Below are 16,295 nucleotides of genomic sequence, written 5' to 3'. Positions count from 1 at the left end.
AGAGTCAAGAGGGTGGTCTTTAGTTATATTTAGGTCTGACTCTTACAACATTTCCACGGTCAAAAGATTGAGCCATGCACAGCAAGAAGAGCTGTTGCAGAGAACTGACCTGTAGTTTCTTACACATATTCCCAGATAGATTACAGAAACTACTCATGAAATATCTGTGCTGCTGCTGCAGGCTAATTGCTTCAAATAGCCTATCGTTATTACCAAGTAAGAAAAATACCAATGTTCACTTGTTAATGTTTTGCAAAAAGAACAGCACTTGATCAATATGATTAAAATGATGTTCATGTATTGAAGACTCCAGACATCAGTCTTCTAGAAAAAACATTTATTCTACATTGAGCAGGTCGCCCCCTCATGGGCGCAGCCATATTTACATCACATGACGAGCCACATCACATTGAAATTAGTTTAATGCCTGAAGATACGCTACCAGTAGTTTCAGTTGCGGTTTAAAATCGGTCCGTTAACACCTACATGATATTAATATTATGAGTTTCTTATATCAATGTATCATTGAACAACACATTTTTCACAAGATACAAATATCTGAGTTTTTAAAATCTCAGAATACCCTTTATAGTTTGGTGACCAACATATAACGTGATTTTAAAACACTGACTAAAACAAGTGAGCTGCCTATCTAGACAGCTTGCATGTATAATGGCAAACATTTCTGCACAGTACCCAAAAAATACTGTCTAAGTCTGTAGCTCACAAGTCTTCGAGGCACAACCTTGTGTTGATGCTGAGGACCTTCTTATCTACTTCAATCAGGTTGGTCAGCATGTAACATAATGGGAGGGGCTTCTGTAAGAGAACATCAGTTTAGTGACATATTTCCATTTATGGATGAAATGAAAGAGGAAGAGGTTTTTTTTTTTTACTGACCTAAGACTATTGATGTATAAACAAAACAATCGCTGTGGAAACGGTTTCCATGCCACTTTTTATATATATCGACTCTCTAAGGATCGCGTCTTGATTTTTTTTTAATGCAATCTACATAAAACGCATTTCTAATGAACTCCTCGTGACCATATTTCTAACATGATAAGATGTGCAGATGTGAAAAAGATCAACTGATATCAACCACACAAAACTGAGCTTCCTCATGTGAATCCAATGACAAATAAACATCACAGATATCTACCACATACATAACTATAAAAAAAAAATGTCAATATGTAAACCTAAAAAGAGGAATGAGCACAGTTTTAATGTGGCGACAAGGAGAGCAGCGAGAAGCAGGTGTGTGCAGAAAGCCACATGCTTTGCTTGCAGTACTTGGGCTTCCTGATCACACAGACTTCAACATGAGACACGTGCCAAAGATGCACAGAGAGATGTGAAACCTCAGTAAAGGTCCAACATAATTGAAGACATTGAAAATAAACATTGAAAACATTATGCTATAGTATGCCTAAATATTAGCATGATAATTCAACACCATAATAATGAGGCAGTGTTCATGCTTACAGTGATTTGCAACAACAGCAATCACTAGCAAAGCTACAAAGTTGAGAAAAGTTCAACTTTATGTAAATGAGCAGTGACGCATTGCAGCAACTAACAATGGAAGACGACAGAATGGATTACTATGGAAGTCTGTTTCCACTGTGGAATAAAACAATTTAAAAGATAATTGGTACTTTTTATCCTACAATTCTGACTTTTTTCTCAGAATTGTGAGTTATAAACTCACAATTGCAAATCATAAAGTCAGAATTGCGAGATATAAGCTGCGTCCCAATTCAGAGGCTGCATCCTTCGAAGGCCACGAAGGACGAAACGAGCATTGGTAAATGGGACAGTCTGGCCAACGGAGGACTGTTCTTGTCAGCTAGCAACTGTAGGCGCATTTCCATTACAGATTTGCGCAAAACTTTTTTTTTCTTTCTTCTAAATGTCGACAAAAAACTATTGCGAAATGACGGCGTTTCCATTAACCGATGTTATGCGACTAAAACTTATTTTTTTCCTCTCGTGATAAGTCATTCCAAAAATCATGATGACGGATGTTGGTAGGTTTACATATATACCAGCCACTGCACTGGCCATTATTATTTATCGAAGGAGATGTGTGCGTGTGTGTGTGTGTGTATGTTATCCAAGCATTAATGGTAAGGAAAGACCCTTACTTATTACTTAATTACCCTTACTTGGAGCAGCCAGTGTTTCTCCCTCATATCTGCTTCAAGGTCTTGATTGTGGCATTTCTTTGAGGTTTAGAATCCAAAAATTTCTATTTGCGCAATTTGAAGGGTAATGAAAACGCGGCTTGTGACAGCTGCTGTTGATGAGTGACAGTAACGCTTGTACATCCTAGTAAGATACAAGTCAACATTTGAACCGCTTTATAGTTTATTTTTATTTTTTTATATTTTCTTAATTTGGTGCGCAATGAATTCTGGGGTAGGCAAGGACGCAAATGATCCATCTGTTTTATCCTCCATTTCACGGGAAACGAAGGATGCATTTGGAGGCTGCATTTAAAGGGATAGTTCACTTTAAAATGAAAATTCTGTCATTATACTCACCCTCAAGTGGTTTCAAACCTGTATGAATTTCTTTCTTCTGCTGAACACAAAGGAAGATATTTTGAAACATGTCAGTAACAAAACAGTTACCAGGTCCCATTGACTTCCATAGTATTTTTTTTCCCTACTATGGAAGTCAATGGGACCTGGTAACTGTTTGGTTACTGACATTTTTCAAAATATCTTCCTTTGTGTTCAGCAGAAGAAAGAAATTCATACAGGTTTGAAACAACTTGAGGGTGAGTATGATGACAGAATATTAATTTTAAAGTGACCCATCCCTTTAAAGGAGCCTTTGAATTGGGACAGCCTTCATCATGCCGCTGTGACGCAATCGGCCTTAGAAGGATGCAGCCAAGTTTATATCACGCAATTCTAACTTTATACAATGCAATTGCGAGTTTATATCACGCCATTCTGAGAAAAAAAAGTCAGAACTGCAAGATGTAAACTCGCAATTGCTAGAAAAAAAAGAGTCAGAATTGTAAGATAAAAAGTCACAATTCGTTTTTTTTTTTCCGTTTTTTTTCTGTGGTGGAAACAAGCTTCCAGACAGTGATCTGCTGCCTCATTTAATTAAATATGGAGTGGGAAAACAACAACTTTAAATAAATACATTTGAAAATAAAATGAAGGAATATACCTAGTTCAATACAAGTTAAGCTTAATCGTCATCTTCAGTGGCATGTTATCACACACAAAAAACATTTTACATTTAGGATACATTCAATTCCTTCTGGGAAATTCGTATTTACGAGTATGGAAGTCGTAATTACCTCTTTAGGCGAGTTTAAATCACAATGGACGAAGCGAGATGGTGATGCACATTTCCTGCAAAAAATGTAGCAAGATTTTTTTAACTACTTCTACAAAAAAATTAATAATCAATCAGCATCAGGTGTGTTTTGCTTTTTCGTGCTTTTAATTCAAAACTATTTTGTACATGCAACTTATCTGCATTTATAGTTCCCCCCTCTTTGTGGTGACGATCAGGTGCGTTCAACATGTAAATATGAATTTTCCAACATGACTTGAATGTACCATTACAATAGAAGTACATAGGGCTAATTTTTGGAGGATTTACAGCTTTTCATTATATAAAAGCATGTTTATTCTTTTGTTAAAACCTATTTGAGCTGTAAAGTTGTTCTCGTAATTTTTATGGTAATTTTTATGGTTTATGGCATTGAAGGTTTATGGCATTGAGGGTTTATGGCATTGAAGGTGATGAAGTTGTACAAATTATCTTTACACAGAAAAGTTCTTTCAATTGTAGCCATTGAAAGTGAGTAGCCTATTATCATGAATGTTAAATTAGCCTAATTCAGTTCCATTGCCAAGTAATAACCCAGACATTCTTTTTTTTAAAGAAAAATTAAGGAAAGTCATAATTAATTTATGTGGTAATCAAAATTATGTCGATTGAGCTTAACTTGTAATGAGCCCAGAATATTAATTTAAACACTGTCAGTTTAAACGCCCCTAATGCCGGGGACACACTTAAAGCTGCAGTCGGCACGTCTGGCAGATTGAGGGGACTTGTTTACAACTCTCATGCCCCTTACCCACAACCACAGAGCACCGTGCCATCGAGTTTGCGAGCTCGTCAGTGCGTGTGCACTTTATCGCTCCATCACACTTTGCACAATCCAATACATCTGCGAACTTCAGACGTGTGCATTTGATATTGTAACGTGCGCTAGGGGCGATCTGTGGCGTGTGCACGAACTGTGATTGACAGTCAGATCTCACACAGCCCTGCTCTGATTGGACCAGAACAACCAGGGAGCGGTGGATTTTTGCAAAACAAGTAACAGGCTCTAGGTGGAGGTAGAAGCGCAGGTTTTTTTTCTAAAAAAGTCTGATTTATGTTGTTCTGTCGGAGCATAGTGTCAGTTTCAGTGAATATGATAAAAAAAAAAAAATCTTGCCGACTTCAGCTTTAACGACAAGCCGAAACATTCTAAGACTTTTACAGAGTTTCCAACGACTGCAGCAGATTTTAAACGCCAACTGTGAACACTGACTGAACGCAACTGTCTCGGACTAGTCACGTCTGGGCATGATCAGTCGTAAGTATCAAATACTTCATGCTTGAAAACCATAAATCTTAAAAGGCCAGTCAGTCAAAATATGACCTTTTTGTGTTGTACATCTATTTATGAAGTACCTAGAAGAATGAGGTACTTCTGGTCTGTTCTTTGTTATCTGTTAAGCCTTGTTTCATTTACTTCTGTAAAACCTGTAACTCTTCCTGCTGTGGGTTTCTCCCTGTAGCACAAGCGCTACTTTTTCTTCCTCCTGTCCATTTAGCGAAGAAAGATCGTGAATTTTCCCCAACGAAGAAGAAAAGGATAGGGTCCAGACAACTGTTAGCTGTACACAAACAATGCGCTACAACGGCAGCTTTGCGGACTGCCAAAATAAAGTCACACGAGTCTCCGTATCCGTTCATCTTGACATGCTTCTCAGCTGATAAGAAGATCGTCCGCACTACGTGATAAGGTAAAAAGCACACCAGAAAGATCCCAAGGCTGATGATGACCAGAGCGCATGCCTTCTTCCTGCAAGGTCTGGTCCTACCTAACGCAGGACTAGGCCTCAGAAGATTCTTTGCGACAAAGACAGAGCAGAAAATGATGACCACCAAGGGCACCACAAAGCCCACCGGAAACGTGACGTTGTTGATGAGGAGCAATTGGTCCACACCGTCCATCGCCAACTCCAAGCATCGAGAACTGTTCTCATCTTGAAGTCTTCTCTTAGTTAACAACAGCGGACAGCAGGCTAAACCCATCAAGACCCAAATGAGGCCACACACGATACCGGTGACGTAGTGGGTCTGTATCCGTATGTACAGGTATGGCCGCGCCAGCGCCAGGTAACGCAAGACGTTCAGGGCAACCATGAAATACACCGAGCTGTACATATTGAGATAGAACACGTACATGATGAGTCGACAGGCGACGTGACCAAACAGCCATTGAGAGTTCATCATGTAATAAGAGATCCTCAGGGGCAAAGAGCACACCAGCATCAGGTCTGAGGCCAACAGGTTCACCATTAATAGGGTGACTGGAGTGAAACTCTTCTGGGTCCTCCATTGGCTGAAGAAGACGCAGATAGATAAAGAGTGGCCGACGAGTCCGAGGACAAAAATCAGAATGTATGCTGAAGGGTACACTAGGCGTTTGAAGTGATCGGTGTTATTGAGGCCTGAACAGGAGACGTTTTCCCAGAGCCCTGGAACAGACAGATTCATGTCCTTCCCTGGAGAAAGATGACAAGGTTTGGATGAAGATTTAGTGATTTAAAACAAATTTTTTTTAAAGGGATAGACCCCACCCCCTCCCCAATAAAAAAAAAACACACCCATGTCTTCCAAAAGGAAGATATTTTGGTCCATACAATGAAAACAAAACAAAAACAACATTGGACCTCATCGACGAAAAAAAGGGACATATTTTAAAAATATCTTTGTTTCTTGAAGTAAGCAAGCCCTTTTTAAGTGAACTATCCCTTTGAGAATATATGCATTACCTTTTTATTATACTGTAGACTCAAAGTTATTTATTGGCATCTGTGGTTCCATGACATCCATGGAAACTTTCCACTGCATTCCATTCTTTATAGTGGAAAAAGGTTCTTCAGATTAAAATATTCTTCACACTAAGAAAACAGTGATTCTTCCAAGAACTGTTTAATGAACAGTTATTTGAGGAGTCCAAAATGGTACTTTTATTGCATCACTAAGAAAACCCCCTTTTGGAACCCCCCCCTTTTTTTTTTAAAGAGTGCAAGTGCTTTGTATTCTTACTGGAAGTTTTACTGTATGTAGCATTTGCAATTCACATTCTCATTGTCTTCTATTTTCAAAGGCTGTACGACAAAACAGGCTTTTCTAGTCAGGCACGAACAATCTCCGTTACATACCCAGTTAATAACATGTCTTTTAAAAATTAATCCTGAAATCAAATTACTTCTCAAACATTCAACGAGAGACACATTTAAGAGTAAACATTAAAAGCAAGACTTTACCTTTTCTGCAGTGTGAAGAGGTGAAATCAGGTCTTCCAAAAGCGGTCACAGTTTTGTCACCAGCCCAACCAGCCCAGCATTGTCATCTACTGGAGGAGGTGAGGTACAAAACACAGTAGGAGGAGGATGTCCCAAGAACGACCTCCCCATCATCACTTCAAACAGTTCAAAAGGACTGATTCATTTCCTTCTCGAAGAACAACAGCCATCCTATAACAGCACTTGTTACATGCATTGTTCAGTATGGCAGTTCTACTAATGGCTTTAGATTTAAAGTATTTTGAATGCTGTCCTGATATATAGCATGTATAAAAAGGTCCAAAGTCCAAAGCTTATCTTTATTGTGCGACTCAGGCCATTTAGATGCAAAACACTAAAACACTCGATATTCTGTTTTGTGCACTGCAGCTTTAAACCACAACTTATGCAGATGTGCATCTTTTCCTCCCCTTTATTCAGTTCCTCTGGTAATATATAATTTAAGCCACCTAGTTGTGCTGCCCTAAATTTTCTCTTTGATCACAAGCACTTCTGATGATGATGAGGATGTGCTGATAACCTTTTAACAGAAGCCACAGCTGACAAAGCAGAGCCTTTGTGAGCGTCTATGACGATAGCAGTACATTAAAACCCATAAGTTATGTGCTGGGGAAATTTAAATGAACAAACTGCATTGAACTTCAGCTTCTGCCTTTAAGTTCCAGTATTTGAGTCACGATCATGCTGAAGAATTCAAACGAGTGATGCACGTATGAAATAAATGATTGGGAAGCAGGCATGCAAAAATGATTTCATAGTAAATATGAAGTCTCTGCTAAGAGATGATTCTCGGAACTTCAAACTCAACTAACGCTAGCAAGACATCTACAAGCTTGCCATTTCCTGACAAACAGCATTCCGGTAGGGAATAAATCAGCTGACACTTGCCTAAACAGAGCTAATAAAAAAAACATAAGTAGTGCGATTAATCATTTTAGCACCATGTGCTATGGCTAGTCTCAGTTTGTGGCTACAAGAAGCAGGCAAAGGTGCCACTGTCCTCCTTGAATCAACAACAGGACACTTTATTTTTCTTAAACAGGACACTTTATTTTTCTTAAACAAGTCAGTTGTTAAACTTGATGCATTACATAATTTTTCAAAAAGAACATTTGAGGTATAACATAATTTTTTGAATATTAGTAACAAAAGCTCAAAAACAGTCTTAAAATTAGCAAAATAGCAAAAACAACAACGCGGCCCAGGAAGAACATAAAAAGGTCAGGCCGCACATATGCACATCCACTCACACAGCAATCACATCCTAAAAAACTCAGTAATGCCGAAACAGCAACACATTTATAATACAGTCTCCAAATTAAATCAGTTTACTTTTACCACAAGCGGGGTTCACATCTGCAAAAGATGTGATGTCTTTACCTAAAACATGATTAAAGGAAACACTGGTGTAAAATTTGATCTTAAACCCTATGTCATTCACAATTTACTGTACAGCAATACTAAAACAGGTGAAGTCTAAAATGTAGTAACGTAAAACACTCCTCAGGCAGTACAGAGTGGATTCATTTAGGGCTCTAGATGCTCTTTAACGGACTCTTCCTTCAGTTTCTGTTCCTGCATACGAGAGCGTGTCGAGCCTGAAGAGACGAGAACAAATGTTTAAGCAACAATACCGTATCACGTGATGTTAAATTATACGCAACAATGACTATGCCATTTTGCTATGATTCTGAATTATAGCAACGCATGTCATAGCATTAATTTGGCTGGATAGAAAATAGGTTTTATTCATTGAATATTTAGCTAGAAAATATGGGATGCTTGTAATTCTTAACTATTATTAATAGAAACACTATCATTCAAAAGGTTTGGGGTTGGTTAGATTTTTTTAATGTCTCATTCTCACCAAGACTGAATTTATTTGAACAAAAATACAGTAAAATCAGTAATAATGTGAAATATTATTACAAATTAAAATACCTATTTTTCAGTTTTCTATTTAAATTTATTTAAAAAAGTAGTTCCTGTTAAAGCAAAGCTGAAGTATCAGAAACAATACTACAACAATACTTGCTGCTCATTAAAAATGTATTATTATTATCAATGTTGAAAACAGCTGTGCAGCTTAATATTTTTGGGAAACCGGGATTAATTTTTTCCCCAGTATAAATGAGAGCAAAGAACAGCATTTGATTTGTTATATCATTATAAATGCCTTAACTGTCACTTTACATGTTGTAAAGCTTTTATTGCACTGATGCCAGAATTATAATTCATTTAAGAACAATTTTTTCCTTTAGTTTGCATTAAGTTACAAAATAAAGAGAAAATAAATAACTTTTTAATAATTTCTGAGGTATTAATTTTATTACAATGTGGTTATTTATTGCACACTACCGTTCAAAAGTTTGATGTCAGTAAGATTTCCTTGAAAGAAATTGATATTTTTATAAAGCAAGAATGCATCAAATTGATCCAAAGGCACAGCAAAGACTTTAACAAACGATTTTTAATGCTGTTCTTTTGAACTTTCTATTCATTAAAGAATCCTGATTTTTTTTATTTATCACGGCTTCTCCAAAAAAAATTAAGCTGCACAAATGTTATAAAACTTGGATAATAATAGGAAATGCTTCTTGAAGGATCATGTGACACTGAAGACTGGAGTAATGGCTGCTAATAATTCAGCTTTGCCATCACAAGAATAAAATAAATTTGAAAAAAACAGTTATGCATTGTAATAATATTTCACAATATTACTGTTTGTGCTGTTTTCAATCAAATATAATCAAATAAAACCTCAATCGAATAAAGCCAATAAAAACATCTTGCTGACCCCAAACTTTTGAATGGTAGTGTATAAACCATTGATTCATTGAATTTCCTATTGTGATGTATAATGATTTTGTTTACTCAGAATTGTCACAGCGCCTACCCTGTTTTGAAGTATATAGTACACAACACCACCATTTGACTCAAAACAAAAAAATCGGCCTAAAAAAATGTCTAGACAGGAAGTAGTGTGACTGCAGAGCATCTTTGTGGTTCTGTGAAATCCAGGTTACAATTCAGACAACAGACATGTACGAAGGTTAAAGGAAACTTACTCATCTCAGCCAGCTTCTGGATCAGCGTTGACTCGCCACTTGATTTGCTAAAAATGACCAAACAGTCTCAATGATTCACTGGATTCAAACTTCGAGAGATAAATGAAGAAAAAATAGAACATAAATCCCACCTTCCATCAGCTTCATCTTGTCCATCCATGTCAAAGCGCAATCTCTTCAGGGGTTTGGGGGCGGAGCCTCCATCCAGACTCCTCTTGAGGGACCAATCAGTGCTGCTCATCATCTGATTGATCTTCTGAAATTTGTCTGCAGACTGTTGAGATTAAGAGAGATTTTTAAATCAAGTCAACACATTCTAAATAGTTTGAAAGTTTAATAAGTGCTTTCCATCACTAACCCCAAAGGATTCGCCGATAGATATAAGAATTCTGTCCAGGACACCACAAAGAAAAGATACAATTAGCACAAATCAACACACATAAATCCACATAATCTGAAAGACTTCGAAGTTTACGTTTTTCGACAATATATAAATATATATATATATTTTATTTTTTTTTAAAGAAAAAACTAGTCAACCTCACTAATAATCCCGCCTCACAGTAAAAGAGAAAGTTAACAAGTCACATTTCAACACAATTCAAGGTTTAAAATGTAAAGGTATTAAGATTTAATTCTGTATATGCCCAAAATCAGTAGACAATCTCCCGAATGTAATGACAGATGTGAACACTGACCTGCTCCGTGGTGTCATGGGTACAGGGGACATTCGGCTGCTTTTCAAGGGGGAGACGTAGACGTTATTGCTGCCGGGCACGCGCAGAGGAGAGTTTTTATAGGGGCTGCAGGGGATGTGAGGAATGGGAGACAGAGGCGGCGGCTGGGAGACAAACAGAAACATCCTCAAGTCAACCACAAGTTGTTTGTAGGAACTCTTTCGTTCAATTGAACACGATTTCAGGCCACAAGGGGGCAGTATAACACAAGAAAGCATTCAAAGAATGTGTGTAGCATGTCTCACCCGAGGAGAGGAATATTGAAGAATGTTAGTCTTGAGCTTCTGCATGAAGACCAGATTGTAGAAGACAATGATGGAGTCGTACTGACCCTCTCTGATCAGCACACGCTTAAATGTCTGACACATCCGGACAAATCAAAGAGAGAGCGATGTTGTTTGTTAATATCACTTTAAAGGCATTCTTAATATACTTGAATGATCATCTGAAACAAGTCATTTGAAAGGGAACAAGACATTTGACTCTCACCTCCTGATTAGTATTGGGCAGCTCTTTATAAGCGGTCACAATAGTTTTGAAGCGCAAGTCCACGTTCTTCACCTTGCATATCGCATACATAGCCGACATGATCAACTGCAATGAACAGAGGAGCGAGTCAAGTTTCGAAGACATATTATTGAACATACCCAGAAAGCTTAAAAAAAATAAAATATGCAGCATATTATAATGTTTCTGAAATAAAGAAATGGTAGTACCTGGTCTAAGTGTCTCTCTTGCATTAATTCGTGCTCATTCTGGAGGGTGTGCTGAAGTAGGGTCCATATTATAGGTTCCAGTTCTGGGTGTGAGGTCAGCAGGTGCGAGAACAGTGTTTTCAGTCGCAGGTAGGCCATCCTGTACACTGCAAAAAAACAAAACGACAACAAAAAATAGTTTTATCTCAACAAGTTAAAAAAATGAGTATGTTATGTATTAATGACTCTCTCAAAGAATGCTTTATGCTTTAACGTACACTTTTTGTAGAAAAGGCTCAGAGAGTTTGAACGGGGTGCTTTGGTGCCTGGTGTTGGGGGCTCAGCTTCTGTTGACAGGGGTTGACGGCTCGGTCGCACAGGAGAGAGATACCTGGGGAAGGTGAGAAGGTTAAACAAGTTACATACTAATTTTGCAGATGAAAAGAAGATAAAAATGAGCGAGCTAATAGATGTCAGAAAGTTTAGGGTCGGTATGACTTTTTAAATGTTTTTATAAGAAGTCTCTTATGCTCACCAAGGCTGCGTTTATTTGATAAACAATATAGTAAAAAAATATGGTGAAATATTATTACTAATACCAATTTTCAATAACTAAATGGGAAAGCTCTGAAAGCTGAATTTGATCCCTCTGAAATCATTATAATAATCTGATTTGCTGCTCAAAAACATTTATTTTTTATTATCAATTTGGAAAACAGTTGTGCTGCTTAAAGGGTTACCGGTAGTTCACCCAAAAATGAAAATTATCCCATAATTTACTCACCCTCAAGGTGTATATGACTTTCTTCTTTCAAACAAACACAAAATCGGAGAACAAACACTGTTCCAAGCTTTATAATGGGAGTGAATGGTACCATTTTTTTAAGCTCAAAAAAGCGCATCCATCCATCATAAAGGTAACCCATACGGCTTCAGGAAGCAAAGAAGCGATGTATTTTTGTAAAATGTGCCCTCTGACCCAACATATGACGTCTTGATAAACGCAGAAGCGTAGATGATAGAGCAAAACAAAAACCTGGTCACGAATTAGGAGGACTTTGAGAATGAATTTTATTGACTATCTTTGGATTTGGCGATAGGCTTAGGCTCTAAGGGGCTGAAGCTGCCATACTAGACAGCTTGAGATACATCCTTGAGACAAACCCCCCAAGCCTTTTAATAACCAAATGTTTCTTAGCATATGTTACTGAAGATATACAATGATTACGTACATAGAGTTTCTATACAGCATCCACTGCTTTATTATGAAGATGCTAGGAGGTGAAGGGGTGGAGGTGGGTGTAAATATCTGTGCGACAGACTGCGGAGACTTAAGAAGGCCTTTATAAACCCTCTGGAGCAGTATGGATTACTTTTATGATGGATGCACTTTTTTGTAAAAAAAGAAAAAAAGAAAAAAAGCACCATTTCCTCCCATTTGAAAGCTTGGAAGAGCCAGGTTCTTTTTTTAAAATATAACTCTGACTGTGTTTGGCTGAAAGAAGAAACTCATATACACATAGTATGGCTTGAGGGTGAGTAAATTATGGGATCATTTTCATTTTGGGGTGAACCTTTGATATTTTTTAAGTAACAGTGACACATTCTTGGATTAGTAGGATTAACCCTCTGATGGTCTTCATTTGGAGTGACACTTGTGGTCTTTGGGGTCTCCTGAACCCCAGACAATAACATTTTAAAATGTTTTTTTTTTTTGCAAATATAATTTCACTGTTTATTAATGTTTTTACTCAAAATTTGTGCAGTTTTTGTAGGATTTATTATATCTTTCAAATTTCTATAAATAAATAAATATTTATTTAAAGAAAAAAAATCACTTTAACCACTAGATGGCTATAGAGCTCCACTATATGCTATTTGACTAACTGAAAGATATCTTTTCACAAGTTGGATTCATAATCATATCTAAATATTATTAAATCACAATTATAACAAAAATCGTTATTTAAAAATCGTTAAAAATCCTCGGGTGGATGAGTTACCCCTCTCTCTATCGGTTGCGCTGTTTGTTTACTGCTTACTATCTGGGTGCGTTGCCTCCTATTTAGTCAGCTGTTTTGGTGAAGTGACGTGCAGGGTTTGGCTAACATGGTTCTGCTTGTGATTGGGCTCTCACTTTCTCAGTATCAACATGCCTTGGGCAAAATTTTTTTTTTCTTTTTTCCTCTGCCTCATTTCTTGTCTTTCATCCGTGATGGATATTGAATATTTTCCATCGCAACTGAGGGCCTTTAATTGCCGCCCGCGTCTTGATCCGATGACGTATGAATACGGTCAGAGACTCGGGATTCTCTATCGCCCAAGATACATACACCGTTCGCGGCGCACACTCATGAGTTCCTTCTGTTCAAAGCCTGATGCTCCTCCATGCATCTGGACCAACAATAGACCATCATCCATACCTAGACAACTGCCTGCCGGTCCCACCATTCAGCGCTCTCTGATCCATATCACTGATAGCGATCAGCAACATACATCTAATTTAAATCTCTTGCATCATCACTTTGAAATGATCACCGACAATAAACTTGACATATTTTCCTTCTCACTGAAACTTGGAAAGTTCCTGAAGATTTTCTACAGTTAAATCTACTTACGCCAGATGGATACAAGTATCTGTCTAGACCGCGACTCCATGGTAAAGGGGGTGGTCTCGCTATCATCCATCATAATAACCTCTGAATCAAGCAACTTGACTTTCACGACACCAATACATTCGAGTACATGGTTTTGAAGGCTGAATCTCTCATAATTATCTTGCTCTATTGACCTCCTAAGGTCCTGTCCAACTTCTTTTCTGAACTCAGTGAACTGTTGACCCTTGCTTGCTCATTGTCATTTCCCATTCTACTGCTTGGTGACTTTAATATTCATGTTGATGCTGTTTGCTCTAACACCAACCAGTTACTTTCTATTTTTGATTGTTTTAATCTGACTCAGCATGTTCATTTTCCTACTCATACGCGTGGTCATACCCTTGATTTGATCTGTACATCAAGGGCCAATATCTCTTCCATCTCTTCTATTGACAATGGTATTTCTGATCATAAATTTCTTGATTTTAGCTTCAGCCTGCCTATGCGTAAGAACTGTTTATCAACTGTTATATCCTACAGCAATCTCAAAGCTGTTGATACTGCATTATTTTGTACCTCCATTGCCTCTTCTAATCTCTCTGATGTCTTTGATATTTCTTCTCCCTCCCTGATATTATCTAACTATCACTCCATAATCTCGGATATCTTAGATAAGCATGCTCCTGTTAAGACCAGAAGCGTGCATCCCTTCCGCCCATTCGTCTCCTTGGTACACACCTGAGCTCCGTATCCTAAAGGCCACTGTAGACGGCTTGAGCGTCATTATAGGAAAACTGGCCTGACGGTTGACCATTTGGCTTTTATTGAACATGTAAAAAATTACAAATCTGCCCTGAACTTGGCTCATTCTAGTTTTGTATCTGCCACAATTAATAAATCAAGCAACAGACCAAAAGCATTATTTAACACAATAAATAAACTTACCAAACCTCCATCTCATGTTACTCTAGCTTCTGATGAACTTCATTCTTGACTCACTTGCTAGAAAAGACAAATGCCGTAAACCAGTGCCTCTCTACTGATGCTACGAATATTAGATATCTGCCGAATCAACCTGGTCAATTCCTGCCTTTCTTTTCTCTGACTACTCCTGTCTCCGAGTTAATCTTGAAATCCAACCCTTCATCTTGTCGTCTTGACCCTGCTCCTACTCTACTTCTGAAACTTTGCCATTCAGTTATCTCTGCACCTATCCCTCACTTCATTAATGCATCGCTTACCTCTGCCTCATTCCCTCTGCCACTCAAAACTGCTGCTGTTACCCCTGTTCTCAAGAAACCCAGCCTTGATCCCTCAGTTTTATCTAATTATCGTCCTATTTAAAATCTACCCTTCATAGCTAAATTACTAGAAAGTACTGTTGCCTCCCAGCTTCAGTCTTTTCTAGTGGAAAATAATCTTTTTGATTCTCTTCAATCTGGTTTTCGCCCTCTACATAGTACTGAAACTGCACTAGTTAAGGTACTGAATGATCTGCTTCTCTCTGGTGACTCTGGTTCTCGGTCTATGCTCCTGCTGCTCGACCTCAGCTCTGCTTTCGATACCGTCTCCCATCAACTACTCATTTCTCGCCTTTCGGATGTGGGTATTTCCGGTGCTGCTCTTTCTTGGTTTTCTTCCTATCTCTTTGACAGACAATTCTACATTTCACTTCAGGATTTTCGCTCACCTTCTGTCCCCCTGAAGCAAGGTGTCCCTCAGGGATCCGTTTTAGGGCCATTATTATTCATAATTTATATAATACCTCTTGGTCAGATCCTCCGCCATTATGGTTTTAATTATCATTTTTACGCTGACGACATTCAATTATATACTACCTATACATCGACTTTATCTATCACAACCGACAAACTCTCTGCTTGTGTGCATGAAATAAAAGATTGGCTTCATTCAAATTTCCTAAAACTTAACATGGACAAAACTGAGATTATTTTTACCGGACCTCCGTCACTCACCAACTTCACCTGTGAGATCGCTGGCTCTCATATCAAACCATCCAGTACTGTTAAAAATCTTGGTGTAATCTTTGACTCCTCTCTATCTTTCCACTCTCACATTAATTCTATCACTAAATCGGCATTCTTTCATCTACGTCGTATCGCTCAACTCCGTCCCTTCATCAGTATCTCAGACGCTGAAACTGTCATCCGTGCATTTGTCACATCACGTCTTGATTACTGTAATGCACTTTTCATTGGCCTATCTGCTAGCACCATTTCCAAATTGCAATACATTCAAAACTCTGCTGCCAGAATACTCACCCACACGAAGCGTTCTGCACATATCTCCCCAATTTTGCATGATCTTCACTGGCTTCCTGTGGCTTACCGTATAAAATTCAAAATTCTCCTTCTCACTTTTAAATCTCTACACGGCCTGGCTCCCCCTTATCTCTGTAACCTGCTCCTCCCCTACACCCCGACTCGCACTTTATTTTACGATCCTCTGACTCTAGCCTTCTCGTCGTCCCTCGGCATCGCCTCGCTTCTATGGGGGGCAGATCATTCAGTGTTGTTGCACCCAAAATGTGGAACTCTCTCCCCCGATCACT

The 16,295-nt window shown here is 38.2% G+C and overlaps 2 protein-coding genes across 2 annotated transcripts in view; both read right to left on the bottom strand.

Annotated features, from left to right (window-relative positions):
- Positions 1 to 3,916: 3,916 nt before the first annotated feature.
- cysltr2a (cysteinyl leukotriene receptor 2a) lies at positions 3,917 to 6,669 on the bottom strand. Its single transcript, XM_079586903.1, has 2 exons — positions 6,588 to 6,669; positions 3,917 to 5,819 (listed from the first exon to the last, which is right to left on the bottom strand). The coding sequence occupies exon 2, from the start codon at positions 5,809 to 5,811 to the stop codon at positions 4,777 to 4,779; it is 1,035 nt and encodes a 344-aa protein (XP_079443029.1). The 5' UTR covers positions 5,812 to 5,819; positions 6,588 to 6,669; the 3' UTR covers positions 3,917 to 4,776.
- A 993-nt stretch (positions 6,670 to 7,662) lies between these two features.
- The window catches only part of rb1 (retinoblastoma 1), a 40,984-nt gene continuing 32,351 nt past the window's right edge, over positions 7,663 to 16,295 (bottom strand). The window contains exons 19-27 of the mRNA XM_079585441.1: positions 11,405 to 11,517; positions 11,148 to 11,293; positions 10,921 to 11,025; positions 10,677 to 10,790; positions 10,393 to 10,535; positions 10,053 to 10,083; positions 9,826 to 9,968; positions 9,695 to 9,741; positions 7,663 to 8,224 (exon numbers count right to left, since the gene is read on the bottom strand). Coding sequence (XP_079441567.1) covers positions 8,154 to 8,224; positions 9,695 to 9,741; positions 9,826 to 9,968; positions 10,053 to 10,083; positions 10,393 to 10,535; positions 10,677 to 10,790; positions 10,921 to 11,025; positions 11,148 to 11,293; positions 11,405 to 11,517 — 913 coding nt within the window. The 3' untranslated portion in view covers positions 7,663 to 8,153. The remainder of the gene's footprint in view (positions 8,225 to 9,694; positions 9,742 to 9,825; positions 9,969 to 10,052; positions 10,084 to 10,392; positions 10,536 to 10,676; positions 10,791 to 10,920; positions 11,026 to 11,147; positions 11,294 to 11,404; positions 11,518 to 16,295) is intronic.

This window comes from Phoxinus phoxinus (genome assembly GCF_949152265.1).
Source record: "Phoxinus phoxinus genome assembly, chromosome: 17".
NCBI classification, from domain to species: domain Eukaryota; kingdom Metazoa; phylum Chordata; class Actinopteri; order Cypriniformes; family Leuciscidae; genus Phoxinus; species Phoxinus phoxinus.
This window is presented reverse-complemented; position numbering and strand designations above follow the sequence as displayed.

Excerpts from the sequence above, each read along its gene's own strand:
- cysltr2a (XM_079586903.1), bottom strand. The coding sequence starts at position 5,811 with ATGAATCTGTCTGTTCCAGGGCTCTGGGAAAACGTCTCCTGTTCAGGC.